At 22.0% G+C, this 16896-nt stretch overlaps 1 protein-coding gene across 1 annotated transcript; it reads right to left on the reverse strand.

The window, feature by feature from the left end:
* Positions 1 to 1663: 1663 nt before the first annotated feature.
* LOC107995218 (carcinine transporter-like) lies at positions 1664 to 13170 on the reverse strand. Its single transcript, XM_062073444.1, has 11 exons — positions 12600 to 13170; positions 11831 to 12223; positions 8498 to 8764; positions 7503 to 7698; positions 6009 to 6267; positions 5149 to 5341; positions 4929 to 5034; positions 4247 to 4351; positions 3973 to 4186; positions 3113 to 3288; positions 1664 to 2060 (listed from the first exon to the last, which is right to left on the reverse strand). Exons 3-11 carry the CDS (start codon positions 8758 to 8760, stop codon positions 1869 to 1871), a joined length of 1704 nt encoding a protein of 567 aa, XP_061929428.1. The 5' UTR covers positions 8761 to 8764; positions 11831 to 12223; positions 12600 to 13170; the 3' UTR covers positions 1664 to 1868.
* Positions 13171 to 16896: the final 3726 nt, after the last annotated feature.

Here is a 16896-nt window from a genome sequence, read left to right on the forward strand (position 1 = left end):
ATTGATGAAAATAAGGAAGAGGCGGAATTGATGAAAATAAGCAGGAGGAGGAATTGATAAAAGTAAGGAAGAGGAGGAATTGATAAAAATAAGGAAGAGGAGGAATTGATGAAAATAAGGAGAAGGAGGAATTGATAAAAGTAAGGAAGAGGAGGAATTGATGAAAATAAGGAAGAGAAGGAATTGATGAAAATAAGGAGGAGGAGGAATTGAGAAAAGTAAGGAAGGTGAGGAATTGATGAAAATAAGGAAGAGGAGCAATTGATGAAAATAAAGAGGAGGAATTGATAAAATCAAGGAGGAAGAGGAATTGATAAAATTATCCATTGATTAAAATGTCCACTTAAAAACTATTAATTGAACAACTTAAATATGTCTAAATAATCTTTATAACGCAATAATTAATTCGTATTTTAAATATTTTTTCTATGATATTATATTCACAGCGATAAGCACTCCGAGAGGAAAGTGAATCACGTTCATTCTGTTTCGTTTGATAACCGACTGTATACTATAATGTATACGATAATAACCGATGTATTATTATTTTTATCGTCGCAATTTCCGTTCAATTTAATTTATTCATATTCAACGTAACGAATGAAAATCTTTTTTTTTCACTTGTGTATGTATGTATATAACTATAACTATATCTATATCTATATATATATATATATATATATATATATATATTATATTATTATTATCTTTGGAGATAAAGTGGTTTTAACTTTATCAGAAAAGATTCAAATATTTCCTATTTTTTATACGATCATAAAGTTTCTACCTCTTGTGATAGAATAACCATCCAAAATTCAGTGTAAAGATCTCTCCTGACACAAGGTTTCAAACGCCATGGTTGTTTAAAGATGAAGAAATTTTGGAATCCTTAGATTTGGTTAATCTTAATCCCGATCTGTATCGCCGAAGATACAGACGATTTTTTGTTGTAATTGCAAGCGGGAAATATTGCTATTTACATTCAATTTTCTTTCGTTATATTACGACAAGCGGCTATCATCGTATAAAAAAGAGGAAATTTTGAAATCTATAGAATTTCAAATTCTATAATCTTAAAACTGCTTAATCTTCAAAGATAATAGAGATATACTTATGAATAATCAATTTTGATCAAAATTATAAAAATACTCATGAAAATCGCTGAAATCTCTTTCGAAATTGATCTGATAGACGATCAAGAATAAAATCGCCGAGATATTACAAAATCTGAATGAACGAATCAATTTTGATGAAAATTGCTTTCCGATATGAGAATCGTTGTTACGATCGAATAACGTTTTGAAATCGTTGAAAATGAAATTTTATAATTAAAACTTGCGTTTCGTCGAATTCTACAGTGAAAATCAATTTTGATGGAAATTGCATCTATTGGAAATAAAAATAATTGTTCTACTTAAAAAACGATCAGAGAGAGATGTTATCTAACATAAACTCGCATTGTTATGACAAATTCTTCCATGAAAAATCAATTACGGAACGAAATTATAGCTTTTAGAAACACTCTTACGGCGAATTCTGCATCGAAAACATTCAGAGATCAGCACCAATTACCATATATATATCTCAAATATAAATGTAAGTTACATGGTATTAAAATTATAAAATATAGTAATAAAAATCATATATGGGAACAACTAGGTTCGTTCTTGCGTCTTTTATCACATAAGATAGCATTTATAATTAAGATTTGTAACTACTTAAAAAAAAAAAGTAATTAATGAAGTAATACAAAAATAACAGGTATGATTTTCGTATACAAAAATCGTCAGATTAATTTTCCGATAAGATTACTTCAGCTATGAAATACAATTTTTCCTATTTCTTGCGCATTTTTAGCTGAATTTTTATTAAAAATTAAAATGTGATTTCTGATAACAAGGTAAATTCCAAAAACGTTGTTCCTTTCCGAATTCTTCCCCTTGTTTAATGGTCTGAGGAAGATTCTGTCCTACAGTCTCTGGGAGAAACAAAACAAATGCAGCACCCAAGCAGGATACCATACTGATTATCAACATTGGAAATTCTTCCCAAATTTTAGCCTAATAAACAAATGAAATAAATTATTAATAAATTAATTAAATATTTAATTAAATATTTCCTTTCGTTTCCAAATTATTTTTTTTTAATAGTCATAAAAGTTTAAATAACAAAATTTGTTATTTAAAGTTTTAATTGATTAAAAGATCAATTAAATTATTAATAAACTAATAAAATAATTAAGTATTTGATTTATTTATTAATTAAAAATTTAAATAATAAAGATATGATTTATATTTTTTCAAAGAATGTGATTTATATTTAAATTTTGAATTCTTTGTAATTTCGTTTTTAATGATAATTATCTTTTAATGATAAAAATATTTTATTTTATATTTTTAAATATATTAATCATAAAAGTTTTCATTTTATAAGGATTCAAATTATATAAATTACGTTATCAAAATTTTTTGAATAATTTTTTTTTGTATGAAACATTACTAATATATATAGATAATAATAGATAATGTTTTATATCCATTCTCTTTTTTTTTTTTTTATTAGAATATCGAAAGAATATTTCGAAAGGTTGAAATTAGTTCTAATTAAATTATTAATTATTATTATTTTTTGAAATATAATTTCGTTTTTTAAAATTTAATAATTTCGTAATAATATGATATGAAAAAAATTTTGAAATTACAAAATATTCAGGTTTTATTATTCTGTTCTATTATTCTGTTATCAAAAATATTTTCAGGCCAAGTTATAAAAAAAATGATGAAAATTAGAAATTGATTTCAATATTTTATCACGCTCTCAAAGAGATTTCAATTTTTTATGTTGAAAAATAAATTATGCACGATCCATTATACATTTTCATTAGAATCAGATTTTTTAAAATTAATTAATTTCCTTATAGAATTATATATAAAAATTTCTATGATTAATTGTATAATATGCATATAGAGAAAGTTTCGTGAAAAAAATTTAAAATAACAAATTAAATATAAAATATTGAAGAAAAATTCATGATAAAAAAGAAAAGATTTTTTTTTATTAATAAATTAATTTCATTAATTATAGATAATAATAATAAGAGAAATTTATTTACCGAATCAGTGATATATGGCGCTAAAGAATGCGCTACTATTCCAAAAATATGAATCAGAGATACACCTTGTGATCTGACAGGTGTTGGCAAAAGTTCTGCTGCGTACTGAAGACCAACATTAGCTGCCATGTTTAAGCAAAATCGTGATAAAATTGACATAATCAACTTAGCGGTCACTGTAAAATATATTAAAAACAAATTAACTTATTAATTAATAAAATTGTAAAAAATAAAATTTATAATTTATTACAATTATTTTTTTAAATCTAAGATTTGAAAAGAAAATGAATAATGAAATAAATTATAAATAAATTATTTGGTTTTATAGTAATATTAATAAAATATAATAAAATAATGATAGAAAAATAAAATTAAATTTGAAAAATAAAAATTAATATAATAATTAATATAATTTTAATTCTATTGAATTCTCTTCTAATTTTCTTCTGATAATTTTCTTTAGTTATATGTGTATAAAATTAAATTATAAAATTAAATAAAAATTGTTTTTAATTACGAATTAAGAATTTTTAAGAATTAAATTTCATATGCCATATTCTCCAACTCAAGTCTTAAACTTTTACGAATATTTATACTTTATATTTAATATTATATAAAATTATAATATTTATATTTTAATATTAATATTAAAATATCAAAAAACAAATATATACAAAATTATATATTATCAGTTATCAATATATCAAATTATAATGTTATTATATTATATTATATTATTTATCAATATTATTATTTCCAGAATAACTTTTAATTAAAAATTGTTTTGTTTCAATTTTCCATTTTTAATGCATTACAATTGTATTTTTAATGAAACAAATAAAAACGTATTATATATTTACTAGAATACAGCATCAATTCTGCAATACTGAGCAAACATGTCAATGTCAACGTAAGAAATCCACAAAATCTACGTCCCCATCGGTCCAGCAACAGGGTGAGTAATAATCCAGCTGGAAGTTCTGTGAAACAAGCAATCGAGAACGATACGAATACCGAGCTCTGGATAAGTTTTAATGAATACACGTGACCATCGAACGAGATTACAGTGAGACACCTATAAAAAGATATTAGTCATTCATCTAGCTTTCCTTCTTAATTAATCTATTATACTTTCCAAAATAAGATTAAGAGAATAGTGTTTCTGGCCAGACGAGGTGTTTTGAAGAGATCTAATACCGTTGCTGTTTCTTGTATTTTGTCCGAAGCTTCCAGATTATTCTGCAATTATTTATTTTGAAAAAGATAAAAATATATTGAGATAATGCATATATATATAGTAAATTCTTGAATATAATTGATAATAAAAGTAGAAAGATTGATAAATGATTAATTAAAAAAATTTTGTTTTACTATTCAAATGTGAATGATTTTTGTTAATTGCAATTGTTAATTATAGATTCATTTTTCAATTAATTTCTCTAAGAATTGGAATATAATTCATTGAATACACTATATATCTTAGATAAATATTAATAATCAAATGAATGTTTAAATATCAAGTTTTAACTCAAAATTAAATTTAGCTTATAAATAATAATAAATTGTTAAAATTTAAAGTATACATATAATATATATATATATATATATAAGAAGAAAATATATAAGAAATAACTAAAATAATATTAAAATTTAGCTGAATTTAATTTAAATAATATTCTGTTCTAAATATATTAACAAATGTATTATATCTCCAATATTATAAATTTATCAGATTATATATATATATATTATATATATATATATATATACTCAATATTATATATATATACTCTTTAAAAATTGTAATCAAACTTACGACGAATATATCGTAAATACGAGGCTCTGGATTTCTATGATTAATCTTTGCTATTCTTCGAAGTTTTTCGACAACCTTATCCGTCATCCCATTGGAAACATACCATCTTGCAATGTAAATATTAATTAATTAAATAATTAATGAGTAAAAATCAATGAATAAATTTTCGTCCATTTCGAATAGAAGTTAAAGCATTTTAATTGATTAAAAGTTTACTTACCGGGCACTCTCAGGAAGGATCCATGGTGTAATGATAACTGATAAAAGTGGTATGGCAGTGACGTAAGTGAAATACCTCCAATTAGAGATATAATAAGCCATCCATGGTAAAATAGTGCTAGCAATCGCGAAATATAAACCAAAAGCAACGTTCACTACTAACGTTCGTTTCGAGACCGCCATATATTCAAGTACTGTGAAATAATTAATAATCATTAAATTACATTACTTATTACATTACTTATTAATACATTACTTATTAAACTAATAAGTTTGAAAATTTTTTTAATAACATACATGATTCCATACGTACCGTTCCACATACATACAATTATTTGTATGTTATTATATATTATTCATATTAATAAAATAATAAAATATTAAGGATTTATGAAGTGAAAACAAATATTAATAAATTCAATGTAATTGATGTTAATTATTAAATTATCGATATAAGCTATTATAGAAAAATTAAAATTTTAATATTAATTTAAACGAATTTTATATTATTTTAAAAGAATATTAAAACTTAAATAAAACCGCTATCATCTTCACAATTTAATTATTAATTTTAACTTCTAATCTCTGATCTCTTTCTCTTAGATTATAAGAAAATTATTAATAATAATAATTAGTAATTAATCGTGTAATTATCATTCATTCAAAAATTTTATCATAGATTAATCAGAATCACCAGAAAAATATCAATAAATTAATCATCATGAATAATAAGAAAATTATGAATTAATTATTGAATGAAATATATCATATTATATCACATATATTCTGGGGATTATCTTTTACAAAATGAAAACTTCAACTTATCAGTTAAGCACCATCTCATCTAATTGAATCGCTTACCGATAATCAAAGGAATATTGATACAATTATCAAATGCGAGTCCAGTGAGGAATCTGCAAATGGCGAATGACCAAAAACTATTCGCGCTAGCAGTGGCAATGGAACTGAGAAGGGCTATACTGTTGCAGAACATCAACGCGGGGATTCGACCCTTGTGATCCGCAATCCAACCGACTAGAAAGCCACCGATGATAGATCCGCAGAAGAAAATAGCCTGCGCCGTTGATATGAGATATTCACGGTTGCATACCCAATCTAGCTAATCAGCAAGGACTTAGAGTTAATTAGCGAGAAAAAAAGAAAATTGTATAATTACATTAGAAAAAAAAATTCCTCATCGATTTCGATGATTTTAAAATATGTTACAGCAGACAAAGGTTTTAAATAACTTTTCATTATGCTCGATTATACAACCGATTTTAATTTTCGAGATAATCTTAAGATATTTGATTAAAAAATGATTATTATTAAATTAAATCTTATACGTATATGTTTGTGATAGCATGAGCGTAAATATGTTATTATCTTCTGTTGATACAAACATATATAATGAGTGAATCGATTAAAAATTTATTTTCTTATGAATTGTAACAGATTTGAGTTTGAATATTCAGATCTGCGAACAGTGTAATATACTTCTTGGCCAAACGAGCTGAAATTTTTGAGAAGGAAGAAAATATAAATTAAAATATAAATTAATTAAAAAACTTTTGATATAACACGTCGAATTCTGCCTATGTGTGCGCATTCTTAGGAATGTGTGCATCACCATCTATTATTTCTCTAAACATATCATGGGCGTCCAAAATATATATATATATATATATATATAACGGATAAACTAATCAAAAACTTCCTTATAAAAGTTTTAATTATATAATATAATTAAATACTAAAAATGATTTATAATTTCAATAATTTCGATCAAGGATTATTTTATATTTTATTTTCATATGGTAAAAAATTATTTAAAATCCTGTCCTCTGTAACATTTTTCAAAATTATTAAATTGGTTCCTTTTTTTTCCCTAGATAATTATTGGAAATTGTATTTTATTATAATATTTATTTGGAATCCCTTTTTTCTTTATTAATATAAACAAATTGAGAATTTCAAATAAATTAAGTAACAAATTTTTCTGAATTTTAAAATATTCAATATTATAAAAAATAATACAATTAATATACAATTTATAATATATATTATTTTTTGAAGTTTTAAATAATTATTTCTGTAAGTTTGAAATATAAATATTTTTCCATTGGCATTTATTGAATCATTTTCGATCTTAAGATGTATAAAAATTACACATCTAAAAATATAATTTTTAGTGATTACACAAATGTGTAAAATATTATCTTAATATTTTAATATTAAGATAAAAATATTTTCATAAAGCTTAGAAATAGATATAGTATTTTGAAATCGGAAATATCGAATTAAATCGATTTTCAAACTTGGAAAATAATATAGATAACAATATAGATACTTCACCTCAGTTCCTATGCTAGAATATGGAATCTTTGTGAAATTGTATTCCCATTGAGTACATTCCACTGTTCTATTTGTTTGGAACTCTAATGAACGTGGATCTTTGTTGCTCTTCAGGATTTCCTTCAAGTCTAGGTCCTTCCGATAACACTGATCGTAATAAGGATACTCGTTCGTTAGTGGAATCGCTATTTGAATCCTAAACAATGATTTCAATCTCAATATGAGTCACCGATTTAAACTCTTGAGTTGATGCCCGCATCACATCATGTTTCAATATCTACGTGCTTAAAAATCCACCAAATAAATTATAAGAAAAAGTTAAATTATAAGAAAAAGTCGGTATGATAATTAATGATATATCAAGATCAAAACAATTTGAATCTATTTTATAATGTATAATAATGGCTAAAAAAAACTTTAATGACCGAGAATAGAAAAAGAATAAAAACAGTTCAAATAACATAAAATTTTGTTTTTTTTTCTTTTTTTTGTCTAATTATTTCTTCGTTTGTTTCTCAAACAATAAATTTGTATCATTTTGTTGAATAAACTATAATTTAAACAATACAAAGGATAAATTTCAATCATTATATTGATAATATATATGTATATATTATTGTTACAATAATATTAACAGTATGTGTTACATCAATGAATTTTTGAAATAAATTATTAATTTTTTAAATAATTTAATTTGTAATATTTATATAGTAATATAATAATTTGTAATATTTATATATATATTATATTTTTCATTTTGATATAATTAATTCAGATAAGGTAAATATATTAATATGTATTTGATTCAATAATTATTATCGCAATGACACTTTTTAAAAAATTAAATTAAATAAATAAATTTAAAAAGTAACAAAATTGTTACAATTACAAAAAAATGTAGCACTTAAAAAAAATTAAAAAAGATCTAATATTTAAAGAAGCCTTCATTATTTCATATTTGTTCTATATTTTTCTTTATTTCTGGATATACTTACTTCTCTTCTTGAGTAAAGTTCGAATTTCTTAATTCATCTATTCTACACCAATGTTCTGTAGGAGTAATTGTAATAAAAAATTGTGAGAAATATAGGAACGCGTATGTCATGCCATAAGGTAACAACGACAATAACAATAACCACTGGTATCTTCCATAATCTCCGACATGTGGCAAAATATCGTCAAAGCTCTCCAACTTTGGCCTCAATCGGGTCATTTCAGTTGGCCCTATGGAATTGTTCGAACTCTTATGATTCTTCATTTCGCTGAAACAATCATATATATAGATAATAAAATTATTCAACGAAAAAGATATATTAACATATTTTGAATATATTTATTATTATATTTGTACTTATATTATATTAATAAATTATTAAATCTACTAAAATTCCGAAAAAGAATAATGAAAAAAAATTCTTCGAAAATATATAAAATAGTTATAACATTAAAATAATTATAACATTACAAAATTATATTATAAATATCTATATTCTATATTCTATATTCTAAATCTATATTCTAAATTTTCGCAAATGGATTATATAATATGATTAAACTCCATGAAGCTTATTCAAGATCTCATATCCGTAAAAAGCTATAAAAATCAACAAATAAATATTTTAATCTTTTAAAAAAAAATAGAAACAGAAATATTCTAAAAAATTAAAACACTCAGAAATTATAAAAGCATTACAACTTAACTGATTAATATGATAAAAAATTTTTGAAATTTATTAATCTTTGCTGTATTTTTACTGAACTTTTATATCTCAATTTCGTTTCAATAAATATTTAATATATATAGAATAAATAATTCATTCATATTAACAACAAAATAAAAGGTAACATATATTATAATATGCTATTGAATTAAAAATAAAAAAAAAAAGAATATATATTATCAACTAAGAATTGTGTTATATTATTATTAATTATATATTTAGAAATTGATTATTATAAATATTAATAATTTTATTTACTTTAAAAGATTTTAAATGAAAAAATTTTCTGGCCTAATCCTAATATAATCCAAATCATTTTTTAAATTCTTAAATCTTATAAAATGTAACAAGTTTTCAAATCTTTAATATCTTAAAAGAGACTGATAAAATCTAAACAAAAATTTATTTATATTAATAATAAAATAAAACTTAATAAGTTTTATAAAAATAATAAAAGAAAAATATTTATGATTCTTTGAAGAGTTAATTCTAAAGACAAAAAAAAATTAATATTAAAAATTTATATTCAATTTATTTATTAATAAGTTATAAACAATTTAAATTTGTATTAAATGAAGCAAGAAAAAGCTATTTCATTCTATTTTCATTTTATTTTTACTTTATTTAATGCAAATTTCAATTTATAACCTAGTAAGTTTTAAACATCAATTTACATAATAATTTTAACTTCTAGAATCAATCTTCCAAAGAGAATTAATCCTCCAATTTATTCCATATATTCCATAAATATATTAATATTATATATATTGAAATTAATAGCTTCTAATAAATATCTAAATATTTTATATATAAATTATTTTAATTAAAGTAATATAAGAAAAAGTAAAGATATAATGTTCAAATTGCGATCGTAATGCAAATGATATAGTCAGCAATGTATTATCGCATTTGTTTTAATTGATTTTTCTTTATTCTTTTTTTTCAGTCAACTGGCTATGATCTACATTATGATCACAACCTACTCTTGCTCTAATAGAAATAAATAAGTATATATTCCGCTATATTTTTATTTCAATAAAACACGATATTAAATCTTTAATTGTCTTCAACAATAGTAAAACAAAAAATATGAAATCCATTATATTGATCGATTTGACATTTCTATTGTGAAAGGAGCTTAAAAGAAGATAAATCTTCATTCTCTCATATCATTAGTCATTCATATTATGTTTACACTCGAATATATATCGATCGATGAAAGCTTCGAAAAGTAAAAAATTCGTAGAATAAAGAAACATGTATATCATTCAATGAATGTTTGAGAAAGAACTGACTCGGGCAAAGTCCGGCAAGTAACAGTGTCTGTTTCCTTTTAGACTTGGTTTAAAACGGTTGAATCAAATGTAAATGTTTATTCGAGTGCCGAATCAATTATTATCAAGCAAGAGTTAAGTGAATCGTGATACGCGACTTGTTTAAATTGAATTGAAATAAATAAGATACGCTCTGAGATATTATTTCGGTATTATATATATGTATCAAAAGTTATACATATGCATCCGTGACAATATATGCATCAGTATACAACTATTTTTTATTTATTATTTCTATAGCATATTGATTGGCATCCAAAATATATAATTATAAGATTGAAATATATAAATTATCATATATATTGTTTCAATTATAATAATTTTAATTATTGTAATTTTCGTTATCCAAGAATTGTGTTATATTTTATATTTTATTTTCGTATTCTGCCAAAAATCCTATTAATATAATTGAATGTTATGTGTATTTATTCAGCCGTTATATGTATATTTTGGATGTCAACTGCCACGATGTGTTTATAGAAATAATATAAGCATATTGATGTATACATACATATACACAATAATGTTGAAAGATTTTATTATCTAATAAATGCTCATAGCTAAAATTTATAATTTAATTTAGAATCCTCTTCTGTCAATAATGTTATTATTCACTATAATAAATCATATCATACTTTATTCTTAATTTTTTTGTTAATAATGTGTGAGGAAACTGTTAAAACTAACTTTTTGAATGTATTGATGCAATTCATTATTTTTTACAAAAAGTATTGAACTATTTATGTCAAAATATTAATTATTAATTTAAAAGTTATTAATTTAAAAATTTTAAATATTTTAATTTAAATTTTGTTTTTCAATGCGAAGCAAAATCTATTTATGCTTTTTTTGTCTATGTACTAATTTACTAATTTATTAATTACTAATTAATTATAATATGCATTCCTCAAAATCATTAAACTTTCACTTGAAATATTTTTTAATATTATAAAGAAATAAAAAAAATATTCCAAATGATAAAATTATGACCATTGACATATTGATCACTTTTTTGAATGTATGAAGAATTTTAATTAAATGTATAAATATTTTCTATATACGTATTTATATATTAATACGTTATAATATAACGTATTTGTTGTCATATGTATAACAAATAAATCTTTAATAAAGTTTCAATATCTAATAATAGTAATCTAATAATAATAAATATAAATATCTAATAAATATCTAATAATAATAGTAAAAAAAAAGATAAATGGTTGAAATTCATTCAAAATAAAATAAATAAATAATATATTCAAATGCTTACGTGTCACCAAACAATTTTTTGATATTAAAATTCACAGTAATCTCACAATTTCCAAAATGAAACTTCAAACAAATCACTTTTCACTATTCTTTGTTCAAAATATCCCACAACTTATTAAATAAATATAACTTGGATTAATTATCAATTCAATCAATCAATATTTAATAGCAAATTATTAATAATTAATAATAATCATTCACAATTAATGATCAATAAAATCCTCGATAAAACTTTTTTTTAATATTCCATTGGATTTTATTGAAATCTATCTTCACTTTTCCGTTAATCAATTAGAATTGACTAACTATCAATCAACGAGATGATCTAATATACTTTCCTTATCAAGATTAATCAAACAATTTCTGTGTCACTTTAGTATTTTCATCCTTGATCCTTAATTCAAAAATGAAAAAATAAAATTGATGATTAGATCATTGAAGATTAAAAATATTTAATATATAATAATTTTCTTCAAAAAAATCAAATCGATAATAAAATCGACGATCGTTACAAATTGTTTCAAAAAAGAAATTAAGTCGATGGTTTTTTTAAAAGAGATGGAATCGATAATAAGATAAATTAATTGACAAAGAAATTAAAAATCGATGCAATTTTTCTCAAAGAAAAAATAAAATCGAAGATTAACGATTTTTTTCACAAAGATAAAATTAATAAATTTGATGAGATATTTTTTGAAGAAAAGATATTATAATGGACAATCCTCGTAAATTTCTTCAAAGAAGAAATGAAATCGATACTAGAATAATACCAATAATCATCGTAGTTTCTTTCTTGAAAAAATAAAATCGATGATTTTGATTGATTTTGACACAATTTCTTCAATTTGAAGTTTTCTTCCCAAAAATAATTTGTAACAGAACAAACGATCGACGCAGAAGTTTCTTTCGAAAAAGTTTCTACTTCTGAAGAGGAAGCGAAATGATTCGATAATCGAAACTCGATCAACAGAATTTTTCTTGTATAATAAATTTTTCTTGTAAATAAATACGAGCGTTAATTGATCGTACACGAGAAGAAATAGAAACAGATGCACAGACGATGACGCTCGATTGTTCTCCGATAGAATAAGAGGAATACGTCCTATACTCGCAACGCCTTGTACGAATATGAAGGGGAAACCGGCTCGCGTATCGCTGATATAAGAAGCGTGCTTAGTGAAGACAAATGCGATACCCTATGACACATATTTGCCAATGAAGAAAAAGAAAAAGATTGAAAAAAATAGAAAGAGGAAAAAGGAGAAGAATAATTGCTGATTAGCAGCCAAATCGACGTAATTTCACACGATTCTCGAATTGCTAGCAATGACCACGTGTTTGCATTCGATCCAATTCTATGTGTGTATTTACCGTTCGACAAATAAAATGATGAAAAATTAATTTTTATTCTTCCGTAAATTCTTATTCTTCTTTGTCGTTTAATGATGAAAATATTGAGTCACTTGAAATATGATTTAAAAAGAATTAAGATAGTGTTCGAGATAGTGTTTAAATATAATTGATTGATATTTTTTGACAATTTACAAATTTGGATCAATTTAAATTGAAAAGTAAATGATTTTTATTAATATCAGATTTTAAAATTTCGTAAATTTATCGTATTGTTTAAAAAAAAGAAAATAATTGAATCGATAAAAGATTTAGAGGGAAATAAAACTTTAAAAATCCAAATTCAATTGTATTATATGCTTCTGGTTCTAAAGATTTAAATTGCAATAAAATCGATTTTTTTTTACTTCTAAGAAACATACATATTTCACACTCAATATTTTTTATAGTATTTTTTACTGTACTCATACTTTTTGCTACATTTATACATTACATCATTTAGTACTATATATTTATACTAATATTATATATTTATCACTATATCAACCATCACTATATAATATGAATATTCTAAATCTATTGACAAAATCTAATAATGTAGTTTTTTTCATTATTTTGAAATCATACATTAATGCGAATTCAAAACCTAAAGTATATATCCGTTTATAGTAACTATTAAAGGTTTTTTATTCAATTTAATTTTATTAGTCTATAAGCATTTTGTATTATAAAATTATTATTATTAAATTATTATTATAACAATTAAATACTTTTTTATATAAAATATAAATTTTAAACTTATTTAATTTACCAATTAAGATAAAAATTTTTCAATTCTTTACCGTTATATTGTGCAATTTTTTTAAGATTTATTACAAAAATTTTTCTCTTATATTATCATTAGTTTTTTTTAAACAAATATTATTTATTTATTATATTATTTAACAGAATTTAGTTTATTCCGGATTAGATTGCTTTGTAAATTCGGTTCCTTTTGAAACACCTTGAAATTGACAATATCCTTGAAAAACCGGTTCTGACTTCATTTTAGGGCTACATTCTTTATTCTGGCAAAAAATTGAGAATGAAAATATTTAAAATAATATTATCTAAGCCTGTAAGAATAACATTTATGACATAATTAATGTATAATTAACAAATTATAAAAATAATTGAATAAAATCACTGTATTTTTATTGCACTTGTATTGTCATTGTATTCTATTCTCGCCTAGCTTTATCTAACATGAACTTAAATTGCTTAATAAATAAAACTTAATTGATATATTTATATATCAACTTTGTGATTTTAGTCTTTAGACATTTTCTCACGAATGTATTAATACTATGTATAACAAAAAAATAAGAAATTCTTCTACATATCGAATACATCTAATTATTACACTTTAAAGAACATTTATAAAAAAAAAATGTTAAGCTATTTATATCTTAATAATTGACGATTAATGAATATTAAAAGAAAATTTAAATTTAATTTAAACGACAACGTGCAATCTGCTTTCGAGTAATAAATTTAACGGTTATCGGTATTGAATTTAATAACAGAGAGGCACAATTATAAAACCGTTACCGTAAGTAGTATTATTTCAATTAGAGTTCCATTTGCATTTGATCTGTTATCACTTTTGATCTACACATAACATTGATCACGAAACAGAAAAAGAACACAAACTACGACAGATGTACGATTATGATGTCATTCCATGTCTATAAATATTTTTGCAGACAATATAATTAAAGAGCTTCGATGCTATTTTTGCCGTGATATGATATATCTGTTAAAATTGACGCGTACGATAAGCTGCATTCTCATTGAAGCAAGCTCAACGAAGAACTTTTTATCAATTTTTCATGTTTTATAAAAGCTTATCAAATATTGTCATTTTTTTTATATTTCTATTGTTAAAAAAATTGTCATTTATTTCTTCTTTGAAAATAATACACAATTGACAATTGAAAAGCTAAATTGATCGATTTATCGAGATTAATAAATTTGGTTTTTGAAAGCTTGATCATATGTCAGTCATACATTTTAATATTAAAAATAAATATTTGAAAGAAGAAAAGTGAAATTGATTACTTTTTAGTGAATAACAATCAAAAATAATCAATTTAATGTTAATTATATAATTTTGGCTAAAATAAAGAATTTCTTTCAAAAAATAGAATTGATCAATTTTGCTGCTTAATATTATAATTCAGAAAAAATATTTCTTTCTATTGCGATATATTATTATATTTTTCTTACATTTCTTTGATATTTTATATTTCATATTCCTATTTTATTTTTTTAACAACAAACATGCATTAATATGTTATAATGAGAATAAATATCCCTTTGTATTAATAATAAATTTAACTTCGAAATTAAAAGAAAATTCAAATGCTCTTTTTATTACATTGTCAATATGAACAAAATGTTGCAATACTACAATTTGATATAAATATCATTTGTATGTATAGTGAAAATAATAAAAAGTTCTTCGTTATTGCTTTAATAGAAAAATAAAAGAGAAATATGCTTTAACACACAGATTTAATTAAATTAGAGATTAAATTAGAGATCTTTGAATACCACTAAACGAATTAAAAAAATAAGACTACTTTATTACATGATAACAATATTTAATTTTAGATATTGCTTAAAATATTATTTAATTACAAAATTTAGCAATTGATAAAATTTAAAATAGAAACTAATTGAAGATCCATGAAAATTAAATAAATACCATTATACTATATTTATGATATTCAGATAGTATATTCTTTTTAAAATTAACTGCTAAGAAATAAATAATATATTTTTATGATCTTATTCTAAAATAAATTTAATTCTGTTTTAAGAATAGAATAAGTTTAAGATATGTCTCACATGAAGTTTTCAAAATTATTAAAAAATTATTAAAATTATTAAAAATTATAAATAGTATAATGTCTTTAATAATTTAATTTATTTTTATTTGAAATAAATTTATGCAGAATATTATAAATAATATAAATAACATAATTTTATTTGAAATAATAGTTATTGCATTAATAATTAATAATAGTTATTGTTTTAATAATAATTATCTTAATAAAATTAACTTAGAATTATTTTTTTAATATTAATTTTATTTTATAATTAAATATTCAAATTTTCAAATTTTATTTTTTCAGAAAATGAATAAAATAATTAATTATCTATATATAAAGTAGGAAGTTTAAGATTAAAAATATTTAATTCATAGAAAAAATTAAAGATTAAAGATTATTATGTTAGTATATTTCTAATATGATATAAATTCTACTAAATATCAACATATTAGCAAATGATCATAGTAATCGAAAAAATCATTGATATGTTCTTATTGAAATAACTTTTAATAGCAATAAAAAGCAATTTTATATACATATCTTACAAATGAAAAATTATAATAAAATATTTATTTCGAGTCAACGTTAAGATTAGCGTTAAGTGAAAAAAGAAAATTAAATAATTAAGATAAATAAAATTGAGATAAGTATATAAAAATTAATGTCAAATATCCTATGATATACAAAAACTCATGAAAGTAATGAATAAAAAATCACAAACAATTTATAATGCCATTTTTTTTACAAAGAAAAAAACATAACAATTGTAATCGAAATGTTATGTAATCTCATTTGCATACATGTCTATATCAAGATGCAAGATTAATCTCGACATACCTCT

Source organism: Apis cerana, linkage group LG4, assembly GCF_029169275.1.
Source record: "Apis cerana isolate GH-2021 linkage group LG4, AcerK_1.0, whole genome shotgun sequence".
In the NCBI taxonomy this organism is placed as follows: domain Eukaryota; kingdom Metazoa; phylum Arthropoda; class Insecta; order Hymenoptera; family Apidae; genus Apis; species Apis cerana.